This window comes from Egretta garzetta, unplaced genomic scaffold, assembly GCF_000687185.1.
Source record: "Egretta garzetta isolate BGI_Z169 unplaced genomic scaffold, ASM68718v1 scaffold68, whole genome shotgun sequence".
Lineage (NCBI taxonomy): Eukaryota > Metazoa > Chordata > Aves > Pelecaniformes > Ardeidae > Egretta > Egretta garzetta.
Genome location: NW_009260774.1, coordinates 3495590 through 3520323, shown reverse-complemented (window position 1 = coordinate 3520323; position 24734 = coordinate 3495590). Strand labels below are relative to the sequence as shown.

Sequence of the window (24734 nt, the reverse complement as noted above, 5' to 3'; positions counted from 1 at the left end):
CGCGGGGAGCCCTGGTTTCCCCAGCGCTGCCGGGCTTGGCTTCCCGAGGGGTCTCTGAGCAAGCCGCCCGGGATAACCGGATAGCCCCAATTTCCTCGGTGTCTGCGTCGGGGCTGGTGTAGGTTTCTTGTGTTTAAACCTGCTGTTAACAAATGGGTTGGAAAGGACTTTGCCGTTGCCTCTCACTGGCATTTTGGAGGACGCTAAGCTGAATAACGCGCTTGCCTCTTGACGGGGTACGAACTTTGCCAAAGTCAGGGTTTTCTTATTAGAGGACAGTAGCTGCCAACAAACCCGCCATCGAACGTCAAAACTGTTGGTACTGGCAGTGAGATCATCCTGGCTGTTTAATTACTGCCCTTGAGCTCCCCGAAGGCCTGCCTGAACTAGCCAAAAAGTCTTGAGGGAGCAGGGAAGGCTTAGGGCAGGGCTGGAAGCCTGAGTCTGCTGCTGCCCATGGAGCTCTCAAAGGGGATGAAGCTCCCAAGAGAGCGGCTGGTGGGCAGGAATACAGGCTTGTATGCTGTCCTGCGCGCAGCGCCTCTTCAGCTCATCAGCCCTTCTCCCCTCGGGTGCCCTCTGGGCACCGCCGCCTCGGGGTAGCCCTGGCTGCTGAGTAACTGGAGAAATATTGCCCTTCTTCCCATGCAAGCCCTCACGGGAACGTTACGGGGAGGATAAATGGAGAGATCTTCTGTGGAAGAGACCGAGGCCACCTTGAAGTACTGACTTCAACTCGGTTTTGCTTTTCTTTTAATGAATTCCCAGAGCCCTTATCAGAAGACTTGAGTCAGCTAATTGTTGCCAGATCATCTCATACTTTGTCTCCCTTGGGAAGAAAGGGTGGAGCTGCACCCCATGCTGCCCAGTGTCATGTGGGAAACTTGGGGCAAAGCTGGAAACCTGGTCCAGGTCCTCAGCTCTAGTGTGCATGGAGTCTAAATAATTTGTTTGCTAACAAAATGATTAAAATCATTTAGGCTCACATAAATGCACAAAAGAACAGGAGTGTGGGGATGGTGAGAGGAAAAGACAGAAGTAGTTCTTGTACCAAATACCGTTTATGTTTTGGAAAGCATACAAAGTGGAAAGGAATCTCTTCTCCTTTTCTTTCTTTTATTTTCTTTTTTCCCCCCAGTCCATGCATTCCTTTTCCAAAGCTCTGTGCAGCCTATATTCCCTTTAACTAAGGACGCTCTTTGCCATGATTGATGTCAGCTGCTGTGCGGTAGCACAGCCAAGCACTTGAATAAAAGAAATGGAATCTTAATTTTTAGACTCTACAGTTGTGCCAAGAATGACAAAGGCAAAGTGGGAAATGTCATAAAACTAATTTTATGAGCTCGGTCAGGGTATTAGTGCTAAACCATGGAGCAGTAATTGTGCTAATCCCGTGGAAGTATTAAACAAAGGGATATCTCAGTAATTAGTGTCGGTGTGCAAATGGCATTGCTCAGCCGCTCCGAGGAAGTTTCCTAAGCCTCTGCTTAGGAATGTACCTAAGATGCCCCAGTTTAGGTTAATAAACTAATCTCATTTTCCCACATGCCGTGAATGGCCGTCTGCTTGTCTTGGACAAAGGTCTTGCAGCAGCCACTTGGCACCATGTCTTACTTGGGAACCACGCAACCTTCCCTGCATCCCCCAGAACTGCTGAGCTGCTGATCAGGATGCTTGGGCAGGAGGCTTGGTTTAGCAGCACTGGCAGGATGGGTGGCTTAATTCAGGCTTAGCCAAAAATGCCGCTCTGAGGTGCGATTTGCAAGGCTGCCCTACCTTGCCTGGGGAGCACAAGGCAGCAGCCAGGCGCCCACGAGACCCCTCGCTCTGCACCGAGGTCTCTCCCGCAGGTTGGTGAGAGCCCCTTACAGAAGGGGGGATCTCGAAGCCAAGCGCTCCTCTCTAGCTCCCTGTGTCAGGGGTGGCACTTCCAATTCCTCACTGTTGGCCCGGAGGACAAGGGGAAGTCGGTAGCCCTCTGCTTCTGGCTCAGAGGGACGAGCGGCAAAGCTGTCTGAAGGCAGCAGGTTGCGGGCACTGTGTGGGGATGCTGTCACACGTCTCTTCTCCCCATCTGGCTGATATAGTGGAGCTTCTAAGGGTAACTGGAGGTGGGTTGTGCGAAAGAAGGCAGAAGCTCCTGATAAATTCCTTTCTTCCTTACCTCCCTGATAGCTGACCCATACCACAGCACTGCTGTGGGGAGCCTGCTGGGAGGGAACGGTGCTGCTGGTGGGGTGGCAGAAGGTGCCCTCTGGGCTTCCAGTGGGCAAACCCACGGTCCTCGCCCAGAGACCCTGTCTGAGACAAGGGGCAGGGGGGTTGATGAGGCCTGAGAAGCAGCTCTGCTGGGTTAAACTTGCTGAATCGATAACATTCTCTCTCTGGCTGCTGTTGGCCTCCATGCTTATGAGAGGTGGTCCTCTGGTGGTGAGCTGCAGGGGAGCAAACCAGCCTGGACCAATGCTCGGAGTCAAGGGCAGTTCAGCGATACCTGGGAGATGAGCCTTCAACAAGCACTGCTGTGTTAGCTTGTGGTGGTGGCTCGAGGAGGAAAGCCCCAGAAAAGCCAAAGGTGGTGGGCAGTTCTCTGCTTTGGTGCTTTACCCCAGGACAGTTAATGGGAGGAGCGGGGGGAGCTCCCAGTTGAGCTGGATGGGAACTGCTGGTGGGAATGGCAGGGGAGCTGAGGCAGGGGCAGCTCAGCTTGAGATGGGACAGTTGCCTAACGTAGCAGCCCATTCCCAAGGCTGTAGTTTGACATGATGGCTGATGGTGCCAGTCCCTCCTCACTGGCTTTCTGAGTGTCCATCTCAAGTAATGGAGCTGTGGCTCCTTGAGCAATTTGGTTTGATTCGTAGACCTGTCTGGTAAAGGTTCATGGAATAGCGGTGGAGTCTCCAGGAAATAATCTCCCTTAAACTTCTTTGTAGTGCAGGTGTGATCTGAAGGGAGTTCAGAATGTCCCCACAGCCCTAGTAAGCGGCTCTCCGGTGAGGTGAACTTTGGCTTGTACTGCATCCCAAATGATAGGCCTTGCAGTGAAACAAAATGCCGTTGCTGGCACAATCGGCTTGCTTCCATCAGACGGGAGGCTCAGTGTTAATGAAGCATAGAAACTGAAATTATATCCATCCGGGGGGGCGTTCGCTCAAGGTACAGTAAAGCCCTTGTGCGTGAAACTGTAATTTGTGCATATCCAATTTATGTAACTTTCAAAACCCCGGGCAGGGACGGGAGGGCACATTTCAGGCAGACTGTGTCTCTGTTTTTCTTGCCATTCGGCAGCAGCAGCCTCTGTTCCCCTTGCCAGTCCATCTGCTTTTACAAATAGCCGTACAGAGCCCGCCTAAGCCTTTAAGTCTGGTCTGGGACCACAAAAACTTCTCACACGGTGGAAGGTCACGTTTTCAAACAGTTGGTGAAATCGTGGGCTTGTGCTCCGATACACCAACTTCGCAGACCTGGTTTAAAGGAGCCTGTAGCCCCAGCTGTCCTCGAGCCGGGGTGGGGGAGGACACCATGGCTAACAAACCTTTCCCCTTCTCCCCTCCCGCCTGGCTGGGCACGCAGAGCCACCATGCCGAACTGGGGAGGCGGCAACAAATGCGGCGCCTGTGGCCGCACTGTCTACCATGCCGAGGAGGTGCAGTGCGACGGGAGGAGCTTCCACCGGTGCTGCTTCCTCTGCAGTAAGTATTCCCCTCCCGCTCCCGTGCAAAACCTCTCCTGGCGTAGCTGGGGGGTCGCAGCAGCAAGGTGCTGGTCCACAGGCGATGTCCCAGACTCAGCTGGCACCCGTGATGCAGAGGGGATGGCAGCGACCAGAGATGGCTTTGTCCATCAGGTGCTGGGCTCAACTCCTCCTTCCCCACGTGCTCCCTGGGTCTGCTGGTGCCGAAGGGAGAGCTTGTCTCTTGGAGAGGTATTATCCTACCTGTCCTGTGTGGGAAGGGTGGGATGCGCCTCCCAAAGCAGAGCAGATCACGCTTCTCTCCTCCGTTTGCCCTCCTCCCAGCCTTCTTCTCAGGGGCCTGAGTTTAGAATGGAAACCTGGCTTAAGTGTTGCCTGTGCAGAGGAGAAAGCCCAGTGGCAGAGCTCCGTTGCACTGATCTGAACTTAGCTGGACTTTTCCTGGTGGTCCCGGGGCCGGCAGCAGCTGAAGGAACAGTTGCCAGACCCCTGCCCTGGAGTCCTGCACAGACCGGGACACCAGTGTGCCTGAGTGCGGCAGAGTTGTCGATGCTTTAGCACAGCCAAAAGCCTAGACTTTCTTGGCACAGGGGCCCGTAGTTTATTTCAGATGAAAGGAGTCCAAAGCATTATTTTCCAGTCCAACCGACCGGCCCAGCGAGGCATTGAAAATCGCTCTCTGCTGAACAGACCTCTGCTTAGATGAAGGGAACAAAGGGTCGCTGTGAGTCGGAGGCTCCTACTTTGCAAACAGGCAGCCTGTCTGTCCGAATCGGAGAATTTCACCTTACTACAAACATGAGGTACCGTTTTGTCCCACTTGCTGGTGTTTACTACCGAGGGGCAGAGCTAGGGCTTAGCCCGCTCATATAAGCCATGGTCACATCTGGCCCTCTCAAAGCAGTTTGCTGTCAGCCTGCAGCACAACATCAGCGTGCCGTGCTGGCCTGTCGGCCTCGGCACACCTACGCTCCTTCCCCTTAGCTCTACAGCAGTCACAAAAAAAGATTAGATGTCTCGGCTGCCTCATTTTCAGCCTTTTATGGGAGTTTCTATTAAAAGAAACCTGGAACTTGCAGTCAAACAATGGCTCTAGTGTGTCTGAGTATTTGCTTTTCCTCAGTGCATAGTTCTGTTGGGGTTAAAGTCTGTAGACTTAACAAACATGCATTAGTTGATTTACTTATTGGATATTTGTGTCTTATAAAAAGAACCTTGGAGCTAATGAATGCCATAAGCAAAGGTCACTCTGGATTTTGAAGACCTTAAAATTCTTTTTAAACAAAAAATTCATAAGGCCTTTTTTTTTTTTTTTTTTTTTCTCCCCCCCCCCCCCCTCAAATTCTTTATCATGGGCATAATGCTGCTGCAGACGGAAAGAGCATGCAAGTTGGGATACAAAAGAAGGTTTAAGAAGGAAATAGTTCTGCCTTCCACTGTAACCTTGAGCAGAGGGCTTGCATTGTGCGGAAGGACAATGTAGGAATGCCAGAAAAGCTCGGCCCCTCCAGTGACAGCTGTGAAACAGTCCCAGCTCTGCCCCAAACCAGTCCCCAGGCAGGGGGAAAACCTTGAAGGGTTTTTTTTTCCCAGCCCCACCCTGGCCAAAAGGGCAGGACGGGGGCTCTTCTGCACCGATAGGCTTTTGCTTCATGCTGTATGGCATCTGTCAAGGGAAACTGCTGACTGCGCTATCTGGGTTTCTGAGTGGCCTCATTCATCAAACCACAGCAAGTTTCCAGGCTTTAAATGTCATGGTCATGAAGAGGTGGGAGGGAATAAAGCCCTTTAAAGGGCTAAGCATAATTCGCTAATTCAGACGACAACCTGCTCCCTCTAATCCCTGGCAGTCCCACAGCCTAATAGGAAGAACTGTGGGCAAGGAAACCCGTAACATCACTTGTCACTTGATCTTTGGCTTACTACCTGTGCTGAAGGAAATGGTCCCCTAAGGCAGTGTAACTTTTTTTTTTTTTTTTTTCCTTCCAGTGGTCTGCCGGAAAAACTTGGACAGCACAACTGTAGCGATTCATGATGCTGAAGTTTACTGCAAATCTTGCTATGGAAAAAAGTATGGCCCGAAAGGTTATGGGTATGGCCAAGGGGCAGGCACACTGAACATGGACAGGGGCGAGAGACTAGGCATCAAGCCTGAGAGGTGAGCAAACTGACTGGGGCGGTGCGTGACCCTGGTCCTCCCATACTGTTTTCAGAGGAGTCTTCTGGGCTGGATTTTGTTTAGTTCGTGTTGTCTGGAAGAGATGCTGCAAAATATCCCAGGATAACTGAATGCAGGGTATTTAACCTGCAGAGCACAAAGCTTCCACTGGTGAAGGCACCGTACGAGCGGGAGTTAGCGCAGGTAAAGATGCACTAACCCTACGCACGAACCATGGGGGACTGGATTAGAGAGATACTGATGGCTCTGCGTGAGCCCGCAGAGGTGACTGTGGGCCTTGAGTTGCTCTCCTAAATTACCTGCAAATGCAAACGTTAAGCAGGTCCTGGCAGGGATGGATTTGGAGAACTGAGAATCTGGGGCTACAAAAAGAATGAATTTTTAACTGGCAAGTGAAGAACCATTTGTGCTTAATTATAGCCAAACCCAAAAAGCCTGTTAAATAGTAAACATTCCTAGCCTGATTAATTTCTTGCTGTAAAGCAAAGCATGTGGAAAGAAGCTGAGGTATGCCCCACAACTTGCTTCATGCAACTTCCCAAACTATTGCTTGATGTTTACACGATGTATGCTTTCCAGCCAGGTTCGGTGATCAGTTCAGGTTCCAGATTATGATCAGTGGACAGGAATTTGAGAGTTATTTGTAGCTTACTGTCTGATAAATCTGTGTCCTGATACAGAATTCAGCACCTCTAGAGAAGCAAAAAGGTGAAGGTTCCTCAGAAAACTAGCTTTTACAGTAGCTTCCTTTTATCCTTTGAAGCATGGCCTTTCTCTTTCACACACACACACACACACACACACACACCCCCCATTCTTTTTTCCCTACCAAGTGTAATTGGATAGCCTTGCTGGTGACTTACTTCTCCAGTTTTGCAAAAATACAGTGCTCCGTACTGTTTATTGGATGCTGCTCTGGTAGTGTTGTTAAGAAGAGCAAGAGGTCATTTAGTAAAAGAGTAGAGACAACAACTGTCCCCTTTCTTTCAGCACGCCCTCTCCTCACCGACCCACAACAAACCCAAACACTTCAAAGTTCGCTCAGAAGTTCGGAGGGGCAGAGAAATGCTCTAGGTGTGGTGATTCTGTTTATGCGGCAGAGAAAGTCATAGGAGCTGGAAAGGTAAGGAACTGCCTGTGCTGTTGTGTACCTGCTACGTGGTCTTTAAAGCGAGCAAGGTATGTTATGTGTCCCCCAGCAGAGACCTGACCGAGGGGCAGAGTTACCTTAAAATTGCATTTCTTAGCATTGGAAATAGTTAAATCAATCAACTTAATTGAACTTGAAATGCAGGGTGATGAGTGCTCCCCTTCAGAGGGGTTTCAGAGGTGGAAGCTTCAGTGTCATCTCGTGCCAGAGACCTGAAGCAGGTTACAGGAGCGCTCTCCCCACAGAAGAGGGAGCAGTCCTGTGGTGTGCAGCTTATCACAGAGGCCGAATGTTTCAGCAGAAAGGGGATGTTCTCTGAAAATACCGTGTAAAACTGTGTGTCAGTCTGCCAGCTGTCTGACTCGCTACAGAGCACCAAGGTCTGCTCTGAATTGATAAGAGCAAGCCTAAACCTTTCAAAATGCTGAGCAGGATGCTGTGTGGAATTCGGGGCTTTGGGCCACTCACAGAACTGCAGATGCTCTCGTCTGCTACTGGTGCACTTGAACTGGTTTTTATTGCACCAGTCATCTATAAACAATACTGATGCAGGCATCTCCAGTTAGTGCATTTTTTTTTTTTACCAACTCAGGCATTCTGTGTATTTAAAATATATATATTTTTTCTTCCCCCCCCAGCCATGGCACAAAAACTGCTTCCGATGTGCCAAGTGTGGAAAAAGCCTAGAATCTACAACCCTAACTGAAAAAGAGGGAGAAATCTATTGTAAAGGTGAGGAAAGAAACAAAAACCATTTGTCTATGGCTCAAGGTAATGTGTTACAAGGATGGATGCTAAATTCATTCCTGGTATAAGAAACTTTCAGGCTCCTGTCAAGATGGAAGTACTCTGTAAGTCATAGGAATAGAGCTGAGAAATAAGTATTGCTGAAGCTGCTGCTGTAGCTTACGTCTGCATCAAGCAAAACATTACATATTGAGAAAGGCAGCGGCAGCCTGTGCCCTCTGCCTGGGTCAGAGAGCAGATGAGAGTGAGGGAACAAGCTAGCAGGCATCCCACTGTGCCTTCTTGCGTGGTATTGTGGATATAAACTTGATCCACGGGGTGGTTTGATGACGACATACCTCTTAACAGATACCCAGCCTCAGAATCCAGGTATGAGTTGCTTTCACAGAGTAGGCTGGGAGCTACGCAGGCTGAGCAGCCATGGCTATTGAGTTCAGTCACGGCAGTTACGCAGCTTAACAAAATGTTTCCTAAAAGCATCGTTGCTGCCGATGAGGGTGTTCTGGTGACTTAACGGGAAGCGGCTGAGGGGCTTAGCCTAGATGGTGCTGTTCTTAATTAGCAGGCCAGAATCCTCAGCTACTACACGTTCATCTTTCTCGCAGGTTGTTATGCGAAGAACTTTGGCCCCAAGGGATTTGGGTACGGCCAGGGAGCGGGTGCCCTTGTTCACGCCCAGTGAGGGGGCACGGCTCAAAACCCCTTACGGCTCTGCTGAGATCCTGCTACAAGAAAGAAGAGTTTCCTAAATGTTACTAACTACTGTGAAACTGATGCTAGTTACTGTAGTGCTTGGGCCATACATCCACCAGATGATTTTTTTTTTTTTTAAAAAGCACTGCTTTTGTCCTTGCTTTGTGTATCACACTGTAACACTTTTTAATAGAGTATCAATTCAATAAAGCTTTGCTTGTTGATGTATCCTAAACCCAAGTGTTCCACACTTTGTCAGCAATAAAAAGCTAAGCAAGATGCTTTGGGGTACTGTGGGGGGGTGCAGGGGTAGAGATGTGTTGCTAAAGACTTGGTGCAGACCTTCACCGAGAGCCCAGCATGACTGAAAGCTGGAAATACGTAGCACTGGTCATGGCCTGCAGCGGTGAATGACTGTCCTCCAGTACGACGCTGCCATACGCGTGCGCAAGGCAACCAGCTGCTTGCTGGACAGTAGCAGTACATCTTAATCATCTACTGCTCTGTGCAGCGACACAGCTCTGAGAGTGGTAGATTGTAAGTAGCTGTGAGCCTACAGGGCTGGCTGTCCCTGCTCCAGAGCCTCTAGTCAATGGAAAACAAACCTTTTTCACTGTAGTACCTTGTGGGATTGCACTTGCTTTGGTATTGAGGTGTTATTACGCACAGGACTTACTGTGCAGAAGGAGTACTCTTGCTAAAGACAGCTGCAGATTAATGCCATCCCTACTGAGCAGTGGACCAAGCTGTGGACTATCACATCAAACTCGTGTTTAGGAGAGGTTTTTGACCTTTTCTCAGCAGTCTTACAACCCTCAGTTTCCTGAAGATGGTGGAGGGTTTCCGCCTCTTGAGGATGGTGCCTGACAAAGTGGCTGTAGTGCAAAACCACAGCAGAATAAAATCCTGCCTTTAAGCACTCTGGTAGATAACATGACCTGAACTCAAGCTGATGGGCAAGGAGTAATAGCGATCAAACACACCAACTGCAGTGTCAATCTACTCCCTGTGAACACACCAGCTGGGTGAAAGCCATAACGGGCCAGGGTCCTTGCCCCTGCTAACGCAACTTCATTAGCAGCAGATCCTAAAGGTCTGCAAGTAGGAGACAATTACTCTTGCTTTAGCCAGATCTTGAGTGGAAAGCTTACAGAAGAGCTTGGCTGCTTCTGGGGGCTGGAGAAGCTCCCACCACAAGCCTGTGAGGCCTGTGCTGGTAGCACCTGCAACTGCACTTCTCGGGAAGGAACTGGGAGTCACCTCCTCAACAGGAGACCCAGGAGCAGCCCACCACAAAGGCATTATGTGAGAATGAGGTACTTCAGCCTAAAACTGATGCAAAAAAAAAAAAATCACCCAGTTTGAGGCAAGCTGCCCTGTTTTTACACAAGTAACCAGTACTTAGTACGAACAGCTTAGGTTATTTTTTTTCTTTTTTAAATCTGGGCCTAAGTTTCTTGAGCACCTGAAGCAGATCTTTACCAGCGTGCTCGGGCTGTTCTGCCAAGCTCCTTTTGCACAGCTTATGGCTTGCTCCTGCCCACAATAAGGAGGAGGCACATGAGATCTGGGCATCGACGCCTCTTAAAAGCAGAAATGGTACCTCGGGGGAGCACGCCTGAGCCTCAGCAGGTCACGGGCAGTTGTAGGAGCATCTTCCCACCCCTTCCAGTGCAGGGGCTTCACTGGAGGCCGACCACAGCTGTGGGGAGCTCCGTCGCAGTGGTTACAACCCACACGGTGTTCTGGGGTGGGGGGAGGAGGTTCAGTTTTGACTCTTCATCATGCCCAGCAGAAGTTATGTAAAGAAAACTCTGGTTTGGGAAGCACGCTGGTATCTCTGGGGGGAAAAAAAAACCTTTCACGGAGTGAATTTATGGAGACACACTGAAGACTGGGAATGCTACAGTAAAATGGTCAGCAAATGTGTCAGCACGGTCTAAGACAGAGCTTCAAGCAACATCTATGACTGTGGTCTGAGGCCGTGAAGCAGTGCAAGCCAAAAGCCTAATTAGAAAAATATGTACTGGTCAAAATAATACACAAAGAGCATTTTGTACAGGTTACAAAGCAACAATGTGGATATGAGGAAGAACAGCCAGCCGGCTCAGAATGTGAGCCAAGAGCTTGGACAGTTGACAGAGAGGGAAGGATTGCAACTGAAAGAGACAAGAGGAAAGGCAGAAGCAGCAGACATTTCAGGTAGGAGTGAGACAGAAAGAAACAGCCCAGCAGAAACCTTTGGTCCTGCTAGTCATACCAATGAGCCTAATATTTTTCTCCTAGAAAAAAAAAAAAAAAAAGTACTTTTCTCCTTTGCCAGCTGGACACTTGTGCAGGAAGGGTTGATCCCCTCCAACTCTTCTAACCTGAGCAAGGACAGCTCTAACTCAGAAGCGGTATCCAGGCCCCTGCAGCCAAGGACGTGAAGACAATGGCAACATCCCCTTTCCATAGCCTCGTTAGCTGATGGAAGTGCTTCCTCCTCTCAGGAATGGCATTGTAAAACACTGAGTGGCACTGCTGGGCAGACAGAAAGGAAAATAATGCTCTTTACACACTACTGAGCAGACGAAACCACTCCCCATTAGTTGGCGTAGCTACTGTAATTGATCTAAACGTGCCACATAAGCACAGTTGGCAGGTGCGATTTATGCTGACAAAACCGGGCATCTAACATATTGTTCATTTACCCATAAAAGAGAGCTTTCAATTCTTAGAAAAATGAACAGAAGAAGCGATCAGAAGTGATTTAAACTGCTAAAAATCGAGGGCTTTCCTTTAATTTCCTGGGGGGAGTCATAGTGGTAACTCTCAGCTCCACACTGCTCTACATCCCAACAACTTATTTAACCACAGAAGAACATAGAAATGAAAGAAAAACGAAAACTTGTAACCATAAAGACAATATACTTGTCAAGAGAAATGAGTACCCTACACCAAAGTGCTTTCACCTGGTTACTGTCAACTTTTCAGCTGCAGCAAAGCTCTGATGAGTAAAAGCTCAGCCCAGGCTGGAGCAATGCTTTGAGTTAGTCTCAGTTTGGAGCCCTAATTCCAGGAGAGATGGGTTCTCAAAAGTATGTTGACTCCATGACCTGGAGATCTTAAGTAGAATGTAGGATTGGAGGCAATGTGAATGCGGCACTAAGTTGATAAGACACTGCAAATAAATTTAACCTGGAATTAGTAGGTGATATTTTTACTCATCTCCACTCAGCAGCCTAAGGTGGGTAAAATCCAAATGCAAGCGTTCAGAAGTAAACACTGCTTTCATAGCAATAAAAAAAAATCTGATTTTACTTAAAGGCAGCAGCTCATGGGAGGTGCAAGGGAGTGAACTCTCATCAAGCCATAATGAGGGTGCAGAAGGCAGGCTTCTTCCCAAATAAAACAAACCAAGTAACCAGCTTTCAAGTCATCAGGAGCCCACCCATACCTCCCAAGAGCAGCAGCTGCTCTGATGGAGCACTGCAGATCTCTGATGGAGACCTTCAGCACAGAATGTCCGTCGAAAAAAAGAAAGTACCATCCCTGATCTTTATGAGACAAGTCAAAGGGTGGTCAGCAGAGGTGAGCTTGGGCCCAGCCTCACCAGAACCATTGCTTGGGGAAGGGGAGAACAGCACCAACAGTTCTCAACGTCAATATTGACCCCACCCCCAGCAGGAAACACAGAGACCTTTTTTCTCCCCATTAGGTGCGCTCTGAAGTCCTAGCCTTGTATTTTAATACATATTCCTGGTTATAAATATCCTGATTAAATTCCAATTTGGATGGTTACCTTGTTTCTACTAAAAATCTAACCTTGAGCACAGACCAGAAGAGTCAAGGTATTCTGCCTCCTGCAAGTGCCACCTAGAAGCACACCCCTTGGTCACGCCTACTAGTCCTGTGTGGACGTCTTGTTTACCCTTAGAATACCCTAAAGGTCATTAAATATGGACATTTGGCCACTTGAAACGCTCCCTAGAAGGAACTCTCCCTGAAGAAACGTTACCTTGCCAGCATGCTTTGCTCGAAAGAAAGGAGTATCTAATTAGCGAACGCTAACTCTAATCGGTAGTACAAAGGTGTACTTTACCAAAACCCCGTGTCGTAGCTCACGGGATTTCACATCGCCGCAGAATGGAGTGCATGCTATCTTTAAGACACCGGTAAATCTTTCCAGAATGACTTTACTAAAATAAGATGCAAGATAGCAGCTGTTTTCTCATGGTATGGCTTCTGATATTGGACAGAAACACCACTGTGTGAAATCACATCCCAAGTCAAGACAAACACTGCATCTAAGAGTCAATATTTATTTGATTAATAACTTACAAAATTTAACAGATTTAATTTATGTAAGGAGAGCTAATTTATTAAACATTTTACAGAATTTTTTTTTGTTCACAATGTAATACATCAAGATCTCGACAGTATTAAAATAATACTTGGCACAGTTATAAATAAAGAATATACAAAAAAATCCATAGCTTAAAATGTAGTGATGCTGTTTTACACATTAATTGAAAAAAAAAATAACCTGGTGGACATCAAAGAATACAGAAACCTGCAAAGAAACAGCACATGTTTAGGGCCAAGACAAAATTCCCATTTATTCTACCTATGTCAGATTAAGTTGGTCTGATCTGCTGTTGGTCTGGACCAGCTTTGTTAAGTTTCAGAAGCAACGCCGTTTTGGTTCAACAACTGAATTGTAAGTTTGATAACTTGACAGAAAAATGCTGCATAGTTGGCTCCCCCCTGCTTGATTTTATGATTTCACATCAAACGATTCAGTGTTACTCAAGACAAGTTACATTTTGCACTGGAAACTTCATACATCCCAAATCCATATATGCAAGTTAATTTTCACAACTACCTACTATTGCTCAAATTCTACAGGTCTCAACAAAACTGTCACCAGAGAGCTATTAACAAAGAAGTAGCGCAGACCTCACTACGTACTACCAAAGATCACCCACCGCTTCTTTTGCAAACATTTTTGACATGGACTGCATGACAGAATTCATCACGGTTAATGCTACTGGGCAACTAAACCCAAAACTTGTGTCACGTACTGAACTGCTCTTCTGGTGCTAGGTGGTATTTAATAAAGTGGACTGAAGTTCTTCAAGTCAACCGACCCCCAACAGAAATGGGGGGGAGGGGGAAGATAAAAAACCGAACAGATATGCAGAACATTACTGGTGATTAAAATAAACAACACTGTAAGGTCTTCATGCTTTTTTCTGATTAGAAAAAAATACGAGTAACTGCTGTCAACTGTTTTCACTGAAATGGAACGTGTCATTTGGATTACGAATTTTGTCTGACAAAAATAGCAAAAGCTTCTTGCCACCCCTACACCCAAACCTCTCCCATTAAAACTGTGTCCAAGACGATGTTGGTTTTTCCAGTATTAAACATTCAAGTACTCTGATGCTGCACTTCTGTAAATCCTGATATCTGGTACTTGCAAACTAAGTGTGTGTCTTGAGATCAATGAACAACTACAGAAAAAAATGTTTACTTGCAAATACTGAACATCAACTATTTACAGTTTCACTGCTCCTCTTACTAAGGCAAGGGCTGGGAATACCACTAGATTGCTTTATTACCTGTAATCTGCATATTACAGAAAACGCTAATTTTGCCAAGCATCAAACATGCAGTGAATTTGCAGGGCATAATGCCTATTAACAGCAATATTGAACATCACTAAAAGCTCATTAGATATCTTCCTACACTTTTTTGGTTGAATAAAATGAAAATGAGCAGCTTTAAATACACTAAACACACACTCACAGAGAGAAAACTGTTTGATAAATTATTTATATACAGATACACATTCTTTACACTGGTCTCAGACATCTGCTTTCAGGTCCCTCCCCAAACTCCCCTCACAGGTTTCTCGAACCACTGGGTTGCTACAGCACTTAGAAGAGAACTAACCTGATTCTCAGTCTCTCTGTAAACAATAGTTAAGGAAGCAGTGAACAATTCACTATGAGTATATGAAAACACCATAACAAAAATCAGTGCATCACATTCAAGAAAAGCCCCTTTGGAATGCAATTTCAGATCATTCCTTACCTTCCAAACATATCTGTAGCATGAGAACTTAAAAAAAAGAAATTAAAGGTGATTTCCACGTGCCAATACACCATCATCTTCAGAACGTTGCGTTAGATTTTCTGTGTGCGCGTGCTATCATGGGGATTTTTAAAATATTTTTTTTTAAAGTTTGGTTTCCGTTATCTTACATCCAAACAAAAAAGCACTTCAGACAACTTTGGGTTCTTCTTCTGCCGTTCCATTCAATTTAAAACTCTCTTGTCTTTTTACAATTGAGTTTTTTGCTTTCACGTCTGTCGTTTTCCCCATGCCATTTCTCTTCCAACATGTCTCCAATTACACTACACTGTATGAGGACCAAACCTCATACTGAAACATTGCTAGTCTGTAAGTTGCTTATACAATTACTTCAACGATAATGAATTTTTTCCACTTTTTTCCTGAACATTAATATACTGTAATCTAGTTTTACAGGTGTATCATGCATTTAAGCAGGGCTGTAACTTTGACAGAAGAGCTTTCCTTATTTGCGTAACTGTTTATTTCAGACTAAATAATCTCAGAACAGGGTTATTACAATTATTTAGTTGTACCACTTACTGGTGGCAAAAACAATCACCAAAAAATGTGGGCAATGCGTTTTTTCTCAACATTATCTGATGTGCCCTACTGCTATAACTTAACACGTTACAAGGGATTCCCACCACATGATGGTTGTTTGTAACGGTACTGAAAAGCACATTTTTCAATGTACATAATACTACAGAAAATCTGTATTAAAAAATCACATTACAGGGACTACAACATAGCTATCAGTGAACTCTGCATCATGAAATTTAGTTTCATATTCTAGATTCTTGTTTCAGTGGAATTATTCATACTGGGAAATAAATTTTTCTGCTCAGCACAACGTAACCACTTATGTCAATACTTCAGTAATCTCATGCTCCATTGTGAAAGACCTTAAATAAAAAACCCAACAACAAATACTGTGAATATGCTTCTGCGAATAAGTTTCATGTTAAGAACTGTTAAAATCCCTTTTTGATCTTCCTCCTCTTCCTTGTCAGGTTTGGCAGTTTATTCTGTCCATTTTTACTTTTGTTAATAAAATTCTGATGAAGAGAAGGTACCTTAAGATTCATCATCAGCCCTACACATAGCATGCTACTCTTCAAGGGATGCGGATTCGAGAGAGAGAAAATTTTTCAGGCACCACTCAGATATGGTATGCTCACAGGATGAAGGTGGTGCTACACCAGCTGGTAGCCTGATCCTGAAGTTTGGTCATATTCTATTGTATACTGCCTTGTCCAGTCCACGATAACAGGCCGAAAAAGACCACAGCATCTGAATTCAAAGAAGTCTATAATGTTCCTTATACATCCATGGCTGAAATCAAAACAAAACCGCATGTTAGTAAGCAGTACCACAGCTCATCTAATAAAGTACAGCATTTTTGTCTGCCTACAAATTCGATTCTTTGGCCTTTAAAAGTTCCTAACTGTAGAAAAGCAATTTGGTTAACAATTATCTTAGTGCTTGCTGATGAGCAAGTTCTGAAATAAGAAGTCACCAGACTAGTGAGTGTTTGATCTTTGGACACAACCAAGACACTAACTTTCTTTCACCATCTACCAAACTGTGTGGAGAAATGTAACATGTTATTGGCAGCACACCATCACGTAGCGTAGCATGGTAATCCAGATCCCTCTCCAAGAGCAAAGTTGCACTGTACAGATGGATGCGAGACAAAACAGTATGAAGTGAATGTCTTCCCAGAATATTTTCCGGTTTTACTAATATCTATTTCTGTCATACATACTGGTTCACCAGCTGCAGGCCTAAGATCAGTTGAGGCCCTAGCCAACACAAAATTAAGAGAACTTTATCTGAATTAAATGAACTATTAACGTGCTTTCTGATGCCGAATCAATTCATTGACAAATATTTAAGATACCTACATCAAAATTCCAACATGTTGGGTTTTTTGATTTAATTACACATGGCCTAAATAGATCACGATTTTCTGGAAGAGAAGCTTGTGTTATGATATATGCAAGGACAGGTCAAAGCAGCAAGGAGATGACAACTACCTGATGTCAGTGCTTCATCTGACAGGTGATGCCAAGTCAGTTATTTCAGACATCTGGTGTTATTTTCAGGAGTCATTTTTACAATAGCAGCTATTTCAGTGAAAATGGTTTGTGAATGTGACATTAATTTGGGGATAAAAGCAGCATTTTTTTTCCTATTCTGTGCACTGCCCTATGTTCTTCAGGCAAAATAATTATGTTTTTGTCACAACTCTTATCTGTAGGAAGATTGCAACCACACAGAGATGTTTGTCTATTTCTCCCTAGGAGTTTTGTATGGAAGGGTATTTTAAAAAAATCACACAAATTTCTCTCATAGCACAAAATCAAACTGCAACAAGAACTTCTATCTCCTGTTCCCCCGGATGTCACCTGCAAGAGCAGCAGCTCCCACAGCATATGCAGCAGGATGAGCCATGCTTCTGTCTTTTCGCTGCTCCTTTTGTAACGTGCCCTCAACCCACCAGTGTTCCAGCCTCCGGCCTTCATCTATCTCCTGCTTTGGCTCCATAAGCTGCTCCATGCTGCCATATTCCCATCCCAGTGCTACATCATCCCCGAGCCCCTTTCTCAGCTTGCAACCTCATCACTACAGAAGCCAGAATCCCAGGCTACCCTTTACATACTGATACCCAAAAGCTCACGTCTCATCCCTGCAACACCTGCTTCAGTTCCTGGGACATCCTGCTCCCTTCCCCATAAACAGCTTTGCCCATGCTCTTCCTCCTGAGCAGGACAGAAGTGCTGCCTCTTTTCTCACAGTAAACAGAGCAAGGGAAGCTACTGCACAGACCAAATTTAACAGCACATTAAATATCAATCAGGAGAAAGTGCCTAGTGTGGAAGTGAAGATCCAGGTCAACATTGACACCATGCAGTAAGCAACTACCTCTGGTTTGGGCATCTGATTTGTAAAGAGGATATTTATTTCCCCATAAACTCTACAGCAAAATATGACCACTGCTGGAAAGCATTAATTTCCATGTTTATGCATCCCTGTCTAGAGTGACTACAAAACATTTATCACTTCCTTTAACTGGATAGAATGTGTTACTGTAAAAACAGCTGACAGATTCAGTGTTCCACATAGTGAAAATACTTCAAAAGTATTTAGCTATGTTCTATTTCAATAAGCCACATGATTCAAATGTATACAAGGCTACACAAATAAGAAATACATTTACACTTTAAAACTTACTTGAATGGGCTTTCAATAGATGTGGTTGTAACTTTAAAGTGCTTGTATCTTCTTGCATTCATTCTTTCATTTGTAGTGATACCTAAGCAAGATATCTGAAGACAGGAAAAAGAGTAAGCAATTTAGCTCTTGTAAAAACATGCAAACAAGCCCTGCATGAGCCAGTCTGAAAAAGAAGGACCAAATTTACTGTTTTACCTTCCTTCTTTCAAAGGAGGAATTTTTGTCTGGGTAAATTACAAGGTCCCAACCTAAAACACCATACAACAGCTGCACCGGATTTTGCAAAAGGTTTAATTTTTGAAGTGGTCAGAAATAAATCATCATCACTGAATAAACTGTGACTTCTTAGTTCATAATAAAGAGATGCCTTTACTATATTGTCAGCTGAAGCGTACCGTAAATAACAGATACAGAAGTTACTTTACACAGCATTTGAACCACCTTCTTTTCTTCTTGACATTCTGGTTATAGCTCCAGTAATATATTTTTCCCCATTTATAATTCTGTTGCAGTAACATAATTTTTCTGTTCACAAACCAAAAATATGACCAGAAAAAGTGGCGGGTTTTCTTTTGTTGGTGCTTTTTTTCTTTTTTACAGAATAATTTGGCCCAAAGGCTACGATTTTCCATAACAGCTTACCCACTATGTTAGCCTAAAAGGGTTTCTTACGTAAAACTGGAGTTCACTGTAATGTGATGTAATTGGAAACAGAAATTTGAGAACTCCCTTAGCAGCCTTATGGTACAGGAAGATAAAATCTTGTAATTCAGAGTGAAATATAAGAAGTCAACTCTGCTGCATGTTACAAAAGCAAGAACACTGAGAAAGTTGAGTTTGGGCTGGCTTGCCTCATTTGGATACACTTAACATCTCAAGCATTTTCTTCACCTCCATGAAACCCAGTGAAGTTTTATGTCTATGTACACAAATGGGCTCTCAATGGCCAACTTTTGAAGTAGGAAGTAAAGGTTTTAGAATTATTTTTCTAAGATAGCAGGGGGGGGAAAGCAGCAAGAGTAGGGGCTGTGCAGTTGTAAACCAAAAGAAGCAAATTAGAGAATTTCTTCATCAATTCCATCATCACGGCAAACTCAAGAACAATCCTAAGTTTTCTATGAGTAAAACTCTTAGGAAATTTAGCAAAAAGCCTGTGTGTTTAGTTTACGTTTTTCCAGGATTAGTGAAGAAGTCAAATGCTAGAATTATTTTGCTTAATTACACTAATGATTCAAAAATACTACAAGATCTATTTTTCCAAGTGGCATAATTCAAAGATTCATCCGTACACAGACAGTATTAACAGGAATCCTCAATGGGGAACTTAATGCATCATGATGTAAGTATGATGGAAGGCTCTCCGGAAAGTTACATGCTTATTCTGCTAGAGAACTCTGATGGGTTAGATTGCTTTGAATGCCACCTCAAATACGTGCAGCTCCTCTGCTCATTTGTCTTGGGCAGGAAAGACCTCTAGAAGCCTGAATGGATGGCTCTTGCTCACACAGACAAGATTTTGAAATTGATCTATGTTGTAAATGATGAATAATGTAGAGAAAGGAGGACAAAACTTAAAATTTCCTGAAAAGTTTTACCTATGCCTTAGAGGATGTTTCTTATTTCCAGGTTCTCTGGAAAGATTAGATTGGTAAGTCTCACGGTTCGTTAATGACAAGTCATACTGAAAGACTTTCAAGTCAAACTGAAAGGCTTTCAGTATGACTGGTCTTTCCTTAAAAAGGATAAAGAAAAACTTGTGTTTGGTTAGATTACAGTACAGTAATGTGATCGCAAATCACACTGACGCTGTGTAAGAAATTATTGCATCCCCTTTGAAGTTACCACCCTCTTTCTGCTAATGAAATACTGCATTATTCCGAGTTCGACCCACAGATCTTACCCGCTATTAGTCTTTATTGCCCTTCTCTGGTCTGATTTGCCTTTTTCTCATTCTGAGAATGGAAAGCAGGAGGTAGGTATTTTAACCTCTTGCAAAAAAAAAAAATATCTTGCAAAAAAAAAAAAATATCACAAGTGAACGAGAAGTGAATGATGCCTAATATCCAGAGACAACAGATGCCTGCTTCCTCCGGCGTGGCTGAGAGACTGAACACTTGGTCTTGCATATTGAACATTAAAACTTAAATGACAGAACTATATGATATTCTTATGTCACTCCCAAGACTCCGCATTACAAATGAAGTGCTCTTCCATACCTGATACATCTGACACATGAGTAACACAGCCACCCACATGAAGTGAAAAACACTGTTTAGAAACATCCAAAACATCCATGGAGAACAAGTAGCAATCTGTGTAATATAGGTCCAAAATCCATCCTTTGCATAACTTGTCTCACAGTGGAAACCCCAGTCTAGAGAAAAAACAAAGTGTCAAAAACCATAGAGGAGATTTAAAATATGTTTATTGCACATCAACATAATGTCCACATTAGAATGTATTAAACTAAATAAGAAAATGACAATGTGCCAAAATAGTTTTACTTGCTCTCTCTTCCTTTCCCAACTCCTTCAATACAAGACATATGGACAACTTGGCTGTGATGAAGAAAAAAAAAATCTAGGACAAGAAAAACATCATCTTCTAACTTAAAATATCCAATACAGTCAATTAGTAATATGCAGTTCAATTCCGGGGAAAAAAAAATCCAAAATTTGTAAAAATCCATACTAGGAGATAAACAAAGTATTTATAAGCAATTTAAAAAAAGCCAAAAAACCACATTTACTCACAAGAGATACATCCATAAATCATCCAGCAGATCATAAAAAGCAGGAAGAACAGGTATCCCATAAAATAGCGATGGTTCCCTGCTCCTGAAGTTGCACAAGAACGACAAGGATCAAATTACTACACTCTCAGAAGACAGACAATGTTACATCAGAAAGTTTAATTGCTTGCTTAGAAATACTGCTTATTATTGTACACAGAAACATTATTCTCCAATATTAAGCCAATATAACTTCAAGACAGTGAAATTAGCTGGTTTACTTTTTTTTTTACTTCTGAGACAACAAAGTAATGTTTTATTTTCTTCAATTTCTGTCACATTACAGCTGCAATTCACACAACTGCATTTCATTTGTAACCTCTTTCATGAGCTAATAAAATTATTGACAGACAGTATTTAGAACAATGTTGGCAACAGCTGTTGCAGAGCCCTGAACACCCAGGAATTCCACGTCAATAAATATTTTTAAAATGCCATTAAACAACTGTCAGACTGCAGAGTTTACTTTCTTAAAAGAAACAGAAACATGAATAAATATACAACCTCCCTTGATAATAAGCTAATTCCCAACTTAGGTTTAAACCGGCTCAATGAAGCTAGCTAAAAATAAAATATCTAACAGAACTTGTAAAACAAATACCTGTAACCAAAGAGATGAGGCCTAAAACAACCTCGCTAAAATAATGAATGGGATAAAACCCCTTCTGCTTAAGACAGAAATTAAAGGCAAGAAAATTCAGTTACTAAAAGACTGATCTATTTTTAACATCAATAGAGCTAAAAAGATGCCTCTTATGCAAGTACATCATAATTTTGAAGTACTCAGACTTCCTTCTGTTTGTAAAATATGTCCACTGTTGCAACCTTCCAAGAGCTCCAGGCTGTAAGCTAAACCCACAGAGATGATAATGGGCTGCAAAAGGTCTGGCTGTCATCATCTACAAGCACAGCATTTACTTCTTCATTATGTCAAATGTTTTGCCTGTTAAAACAAGAGCATCCTCTGGAGGCAGAAAATAATCAAGTGCTTTTAGCAAGTGAACTGAAAGACCATATAAATAAGAGATGAGGAAAAATACACATATAACACAAGCTAGACTAAACACAAGACATTTCCTTGAAAATCAAACAAGTTCCTTCAGACATAAAATATGTTGTAACATTGCCTTCAATCACCTAAGAGCATATGAGAAACAGTGCTGGGAATGTCCCTAAGGTATCACTTTCATTTACATTCTAAATTTCAGAACTGTTAAGTTTCATAAAAGACATTTTTTAAAAAAAGGAAGTTAAATGGTGACCTAGATGTCCATCCGAGAGGCATCTGACGAGCTGCTCCTTTTAGCAGCATCTTCAGTGATACTAACCAAACTGTGCTTAACAGCAAATACATCTGTATTTGGTGAAAACACTCATGTAGCATTTAGAACTATAAATGAGACAGGTATAACCTTGGTCACAGTTAAAAAAAAAAAAAAAAGGCTCTGAAAAAGAAAGTGGAGAAACTGCCTTTCTTCCCATGTGACTATTCTATTTCTGAAAAAGAAAGTGGAGAAACTGCCTTTCTTCTGTATCTGAAATAAGATTGGGAAAAACACAGGACTGTTGTCTACAGTTTCACCCTGGACTGGCAGGAACACAGTCAGTTATGCTCCACAGTTAAAACAATGCTGTAACATTTGTTGCTAATTTATTTTATACAGTTGTTCTTATATTATACATAAGTAATAACATAATAAAAATAACTGATTTTTTCACTGATGGACTTGTATTGCGTGATTTGTTTGTTCATTTCTTAATTTTTCCTACTTTTAGCTTCTTCTTGGAGAAGAATCTTTTTTGGGGGGAAAAGTGATCATTATTATAAACCATAAAATAATTTCCCATATACACAAGACCTACTGTCTGAGTCACTGCTATCAGAACAATAAATCAGTACAACGTTGGCATAACCCATGTGACTATTTATATAAGAGTTTAAAATTTGGCTCTAGCTCCTTTCATGCTGTTACTTGAAAACTAAATTTCTGTTGCAAGTCTGCAGTTTGTGTTTGAAATGTAACTACAAGTTTAATAAATTGTTATTTTTCATCTTTGAACAACCAACTGTAAAAACCATAATGCCATTTTGATACTCCATTAACAAGATAGGTATAATCACTTTTAGAGACTTGCTCTCTGTAATTTTGCGGGTATGATTTCATCCCAATTGCCAATTTATTTATTCTTCAAATAGTCTGTACTTTTTGTCAACCTCTTCAGAGTGGTAAAAATATCCTCTCTCAATCTCTTTATGTGGCAAGTCTTATCCCCAAAGGATTTATTTTAAAGTGTATGTACACACTCTTGAAATATTTCTCAGTCCTATCTTTAGTAAAATTCTTATCCTTCTAACACATTCAAAGGAAGACTACATAAAACATTTCCAAATTCCACCTTTCCAGAAAGGCATGATTCATGTTTCCCTTTTTGGCAAACATACCATGAATGCTGTTTTAAGAATGGATTCTGGTTTGTAATCCTACGCTCAGAGTCCCCACGTACCGATCTGAGAGCGCCAGAAAAGCCGTATAAGGTCATTTAGGCCACCACTCCCTCCAGTTCAGGGCTGTTCCACAGTCTGATTTCTAATGCTTTTTTCCCAGCCTACTTTCAAGCGCCCTAATGTTTACTTTTACCTCCAGTTATCCCAATCTGTACAAGACCATTAGTAGGAGGATTCTGCTTTCCCATCACCATTGTTTTTTAAAAACCATTTCCTCCACTGAACTTAATCCCGTTACTCACATACTCCCTTATTACACACAAAATAAGCTCCTTCCTCCCCCATCTGTTTTTCAGACTTTTCCAGTTACTGATTAAAATACTGGATCTTTCTGTCGCATTGACAAGTACTCCTCAGCACTCTTGCAAAACAAATTGTCCACTTCACACTCACAAAAATCTGAGCCCATGCCCCCCTGCCTGTTTTAATTAAAAATTTCTTAGTTTGTCATCGTAAAACATCTAAAATATAAATCAGAAGTAGCTCAGGTAGTAACATCAGTAGGAACTATAAAATAGATGGGAGTGATAGAAGTCCATCTCAATGAGATTTTAGTGATGTTCTATTACAATTCAATGCCAGCATTGACTATTTTACTCTTGATTCTAAGACCAAACTGCTGTGACTATTCATTATTATATATATTTGGAAGGACTACAATGAAGCATTTATTGGCTGTCAGCTGTCGATGAACCCAGGTCCTAATTCCTCCCCAAGATTAAAGTTACTTCTGCTTGTGTCCTAAAAAAATAAACCAGTGAAGCAAGCTGCACTCATTTCCTAGCTGTGAAGTCTTCAGTGCTCCCTGCATAATAATGGCTTTCAAGTAAGTTTCTCAAAGAGCATGACAGGGAATAGTAGCATTTAGAGACTTTATTCCTGTTCTATATCCGCTCCTTTCATCAAGACTGGGGAGAATAAATGACTACCTGGGGGATCAAAAAGAGAATACCTCAATAGGAAATCATTCTGTATCTAACTGCTACAATCATGGTATTTTTGAATACGTATACTTTCCCATTAAATCACTGAAAATTACTGGTAAAGATGAAAATTTTTATCTTATGTAAAGGGTAACAGCCAGTTGTGGAATCGGTACATGCCTTTTCTGCTAACATTAAAAAGCAGTTAAGCTTTGCATCTTTTAATTACCAGAGTTTGTGTTAATAAAAATATACAGATAGAAAACTGAAATAGACACAGAACAATTTTGAGGATGAGTATATAACAGACAATACAAATGAGAATAACGCAGAGAATAGCATGTAGAAAAAAAAATAAAGCTCAACATTGAAAATGTTTTTCCTTCTACTAGAAGTCCTCAACAGTATTTCTCAGACTTTGGCAGAAGCCAAGTCACTTTCACTGTGAAATGAGTACAGGCAAAACCCTGAACACCACCACCCGGGGCAGATTTTCCCTTCTTTATCTGTTAAGACAACATTGTGTTTTAGCAGATTACTCACCTACACAGTTGCCCACCCACGGGCAGTGGTGATCAAACTTCGCTATACATCGATTGCATACACCACAGTGTTTGGACCTCACTGGCTTCCGTATCTGTAATGGTTATTAACATTTGTTTAGAACAGCTAAAACCCCTGACGTTTCTAT

The 24734-nt window shown here is 42.9% G+C and overlaps 2 protein-coding genes across 4 annotated transcripts in view; one reads left to right on the top strand and one right to left on the bottom strand.

Moving 5' to 3' along the window:
• The first annotated feature begins 3562 nt into the window (after window positions 1-3562).
• On the top strand, window positions 3563-8452 carry CSRP2 (cysteine and glycine rich protein 2). Of its 2 annotated transcripts, none has more exons than XM_009646279.2 (5): window positions 3563-3692; window positions 5684-5852; window positions 6864-6996; window positions 7662-7755; window positions 8376-8452. In XM_009646279.2, exons 1-5 carry the CDS (start codon window positions 3581-3583, stop codon window positions 8450-8452), a joined length of 585 nt encoding a protein of 194 aa, XP_009644574.1. In that variant the 5' UTR covers window positions 3563-3580. The 2 variants fall into 2 exon arrangements, with proteins under 2 accessions (XP_009644574.1, XP_009644575.1); XM_009646280.2 differs by having other exon boundaries at window positions 3581-3692; window positions 6864-6978.
• A 6723-nt stretch (window positions 8453-15175) lies between these two features.
• Window positions 15176-24734, bottom strand: part of ZDHHC17 (zinc finger DHHC-type palmitoyltransferase 17) — a 71330-nt gene continuing 61771 nt past the window's right edge. For both annotated transcript variants that reach the window (XM_035901670.1, XM_009646278.2), the window contains 5 exons: window positions 24587-24680; window positions 20577-20660; window positions 20040-20197; window positions 17821-17915; window positions 15176-15918 (listed from right to left, as the gene is read on the bottom strand). In XM_035901670.1, coding sequence (XP_035757563.1) covers window positions 15780-15918; window positions 17821-17915; window positions 20040-20197; window positions 20577-20660; window positions 24587-24680 — 570 coding nt within the window. In that variant the 3' untranslated portion in view covers window positions 15176-15779. The remainder of the gene's footprint in view (window positions 15919-17820; window positions 17916-20039; window positions 20198-20576; window positions 20661-24586; window positions 24681-24734) is intronic.

Coding starts and splice junctions, on each gene's coding strand:
- CSRP2 (XM_009646279.2), top strand. CDS start 3,581: ATGCCGAACTGGGGAGGCGGCAACAAATGCGGCGCCTGTGGCCGCACT. Junction 6,997..7,661: donor AAGTCATAGGAGCTGGAAAG/GTAAGGAACTGC, acceptor TTCCCCCCCCAG/CCATGGCACAAAAACTGCTT. Junction 7,756..8,375: donor GGGAGAAATCTATTGTAAAG/GTGAGGAAAGAA, acceptor TCTTTCTCGCAG/GTTGTTATGCGAAGAACTTT.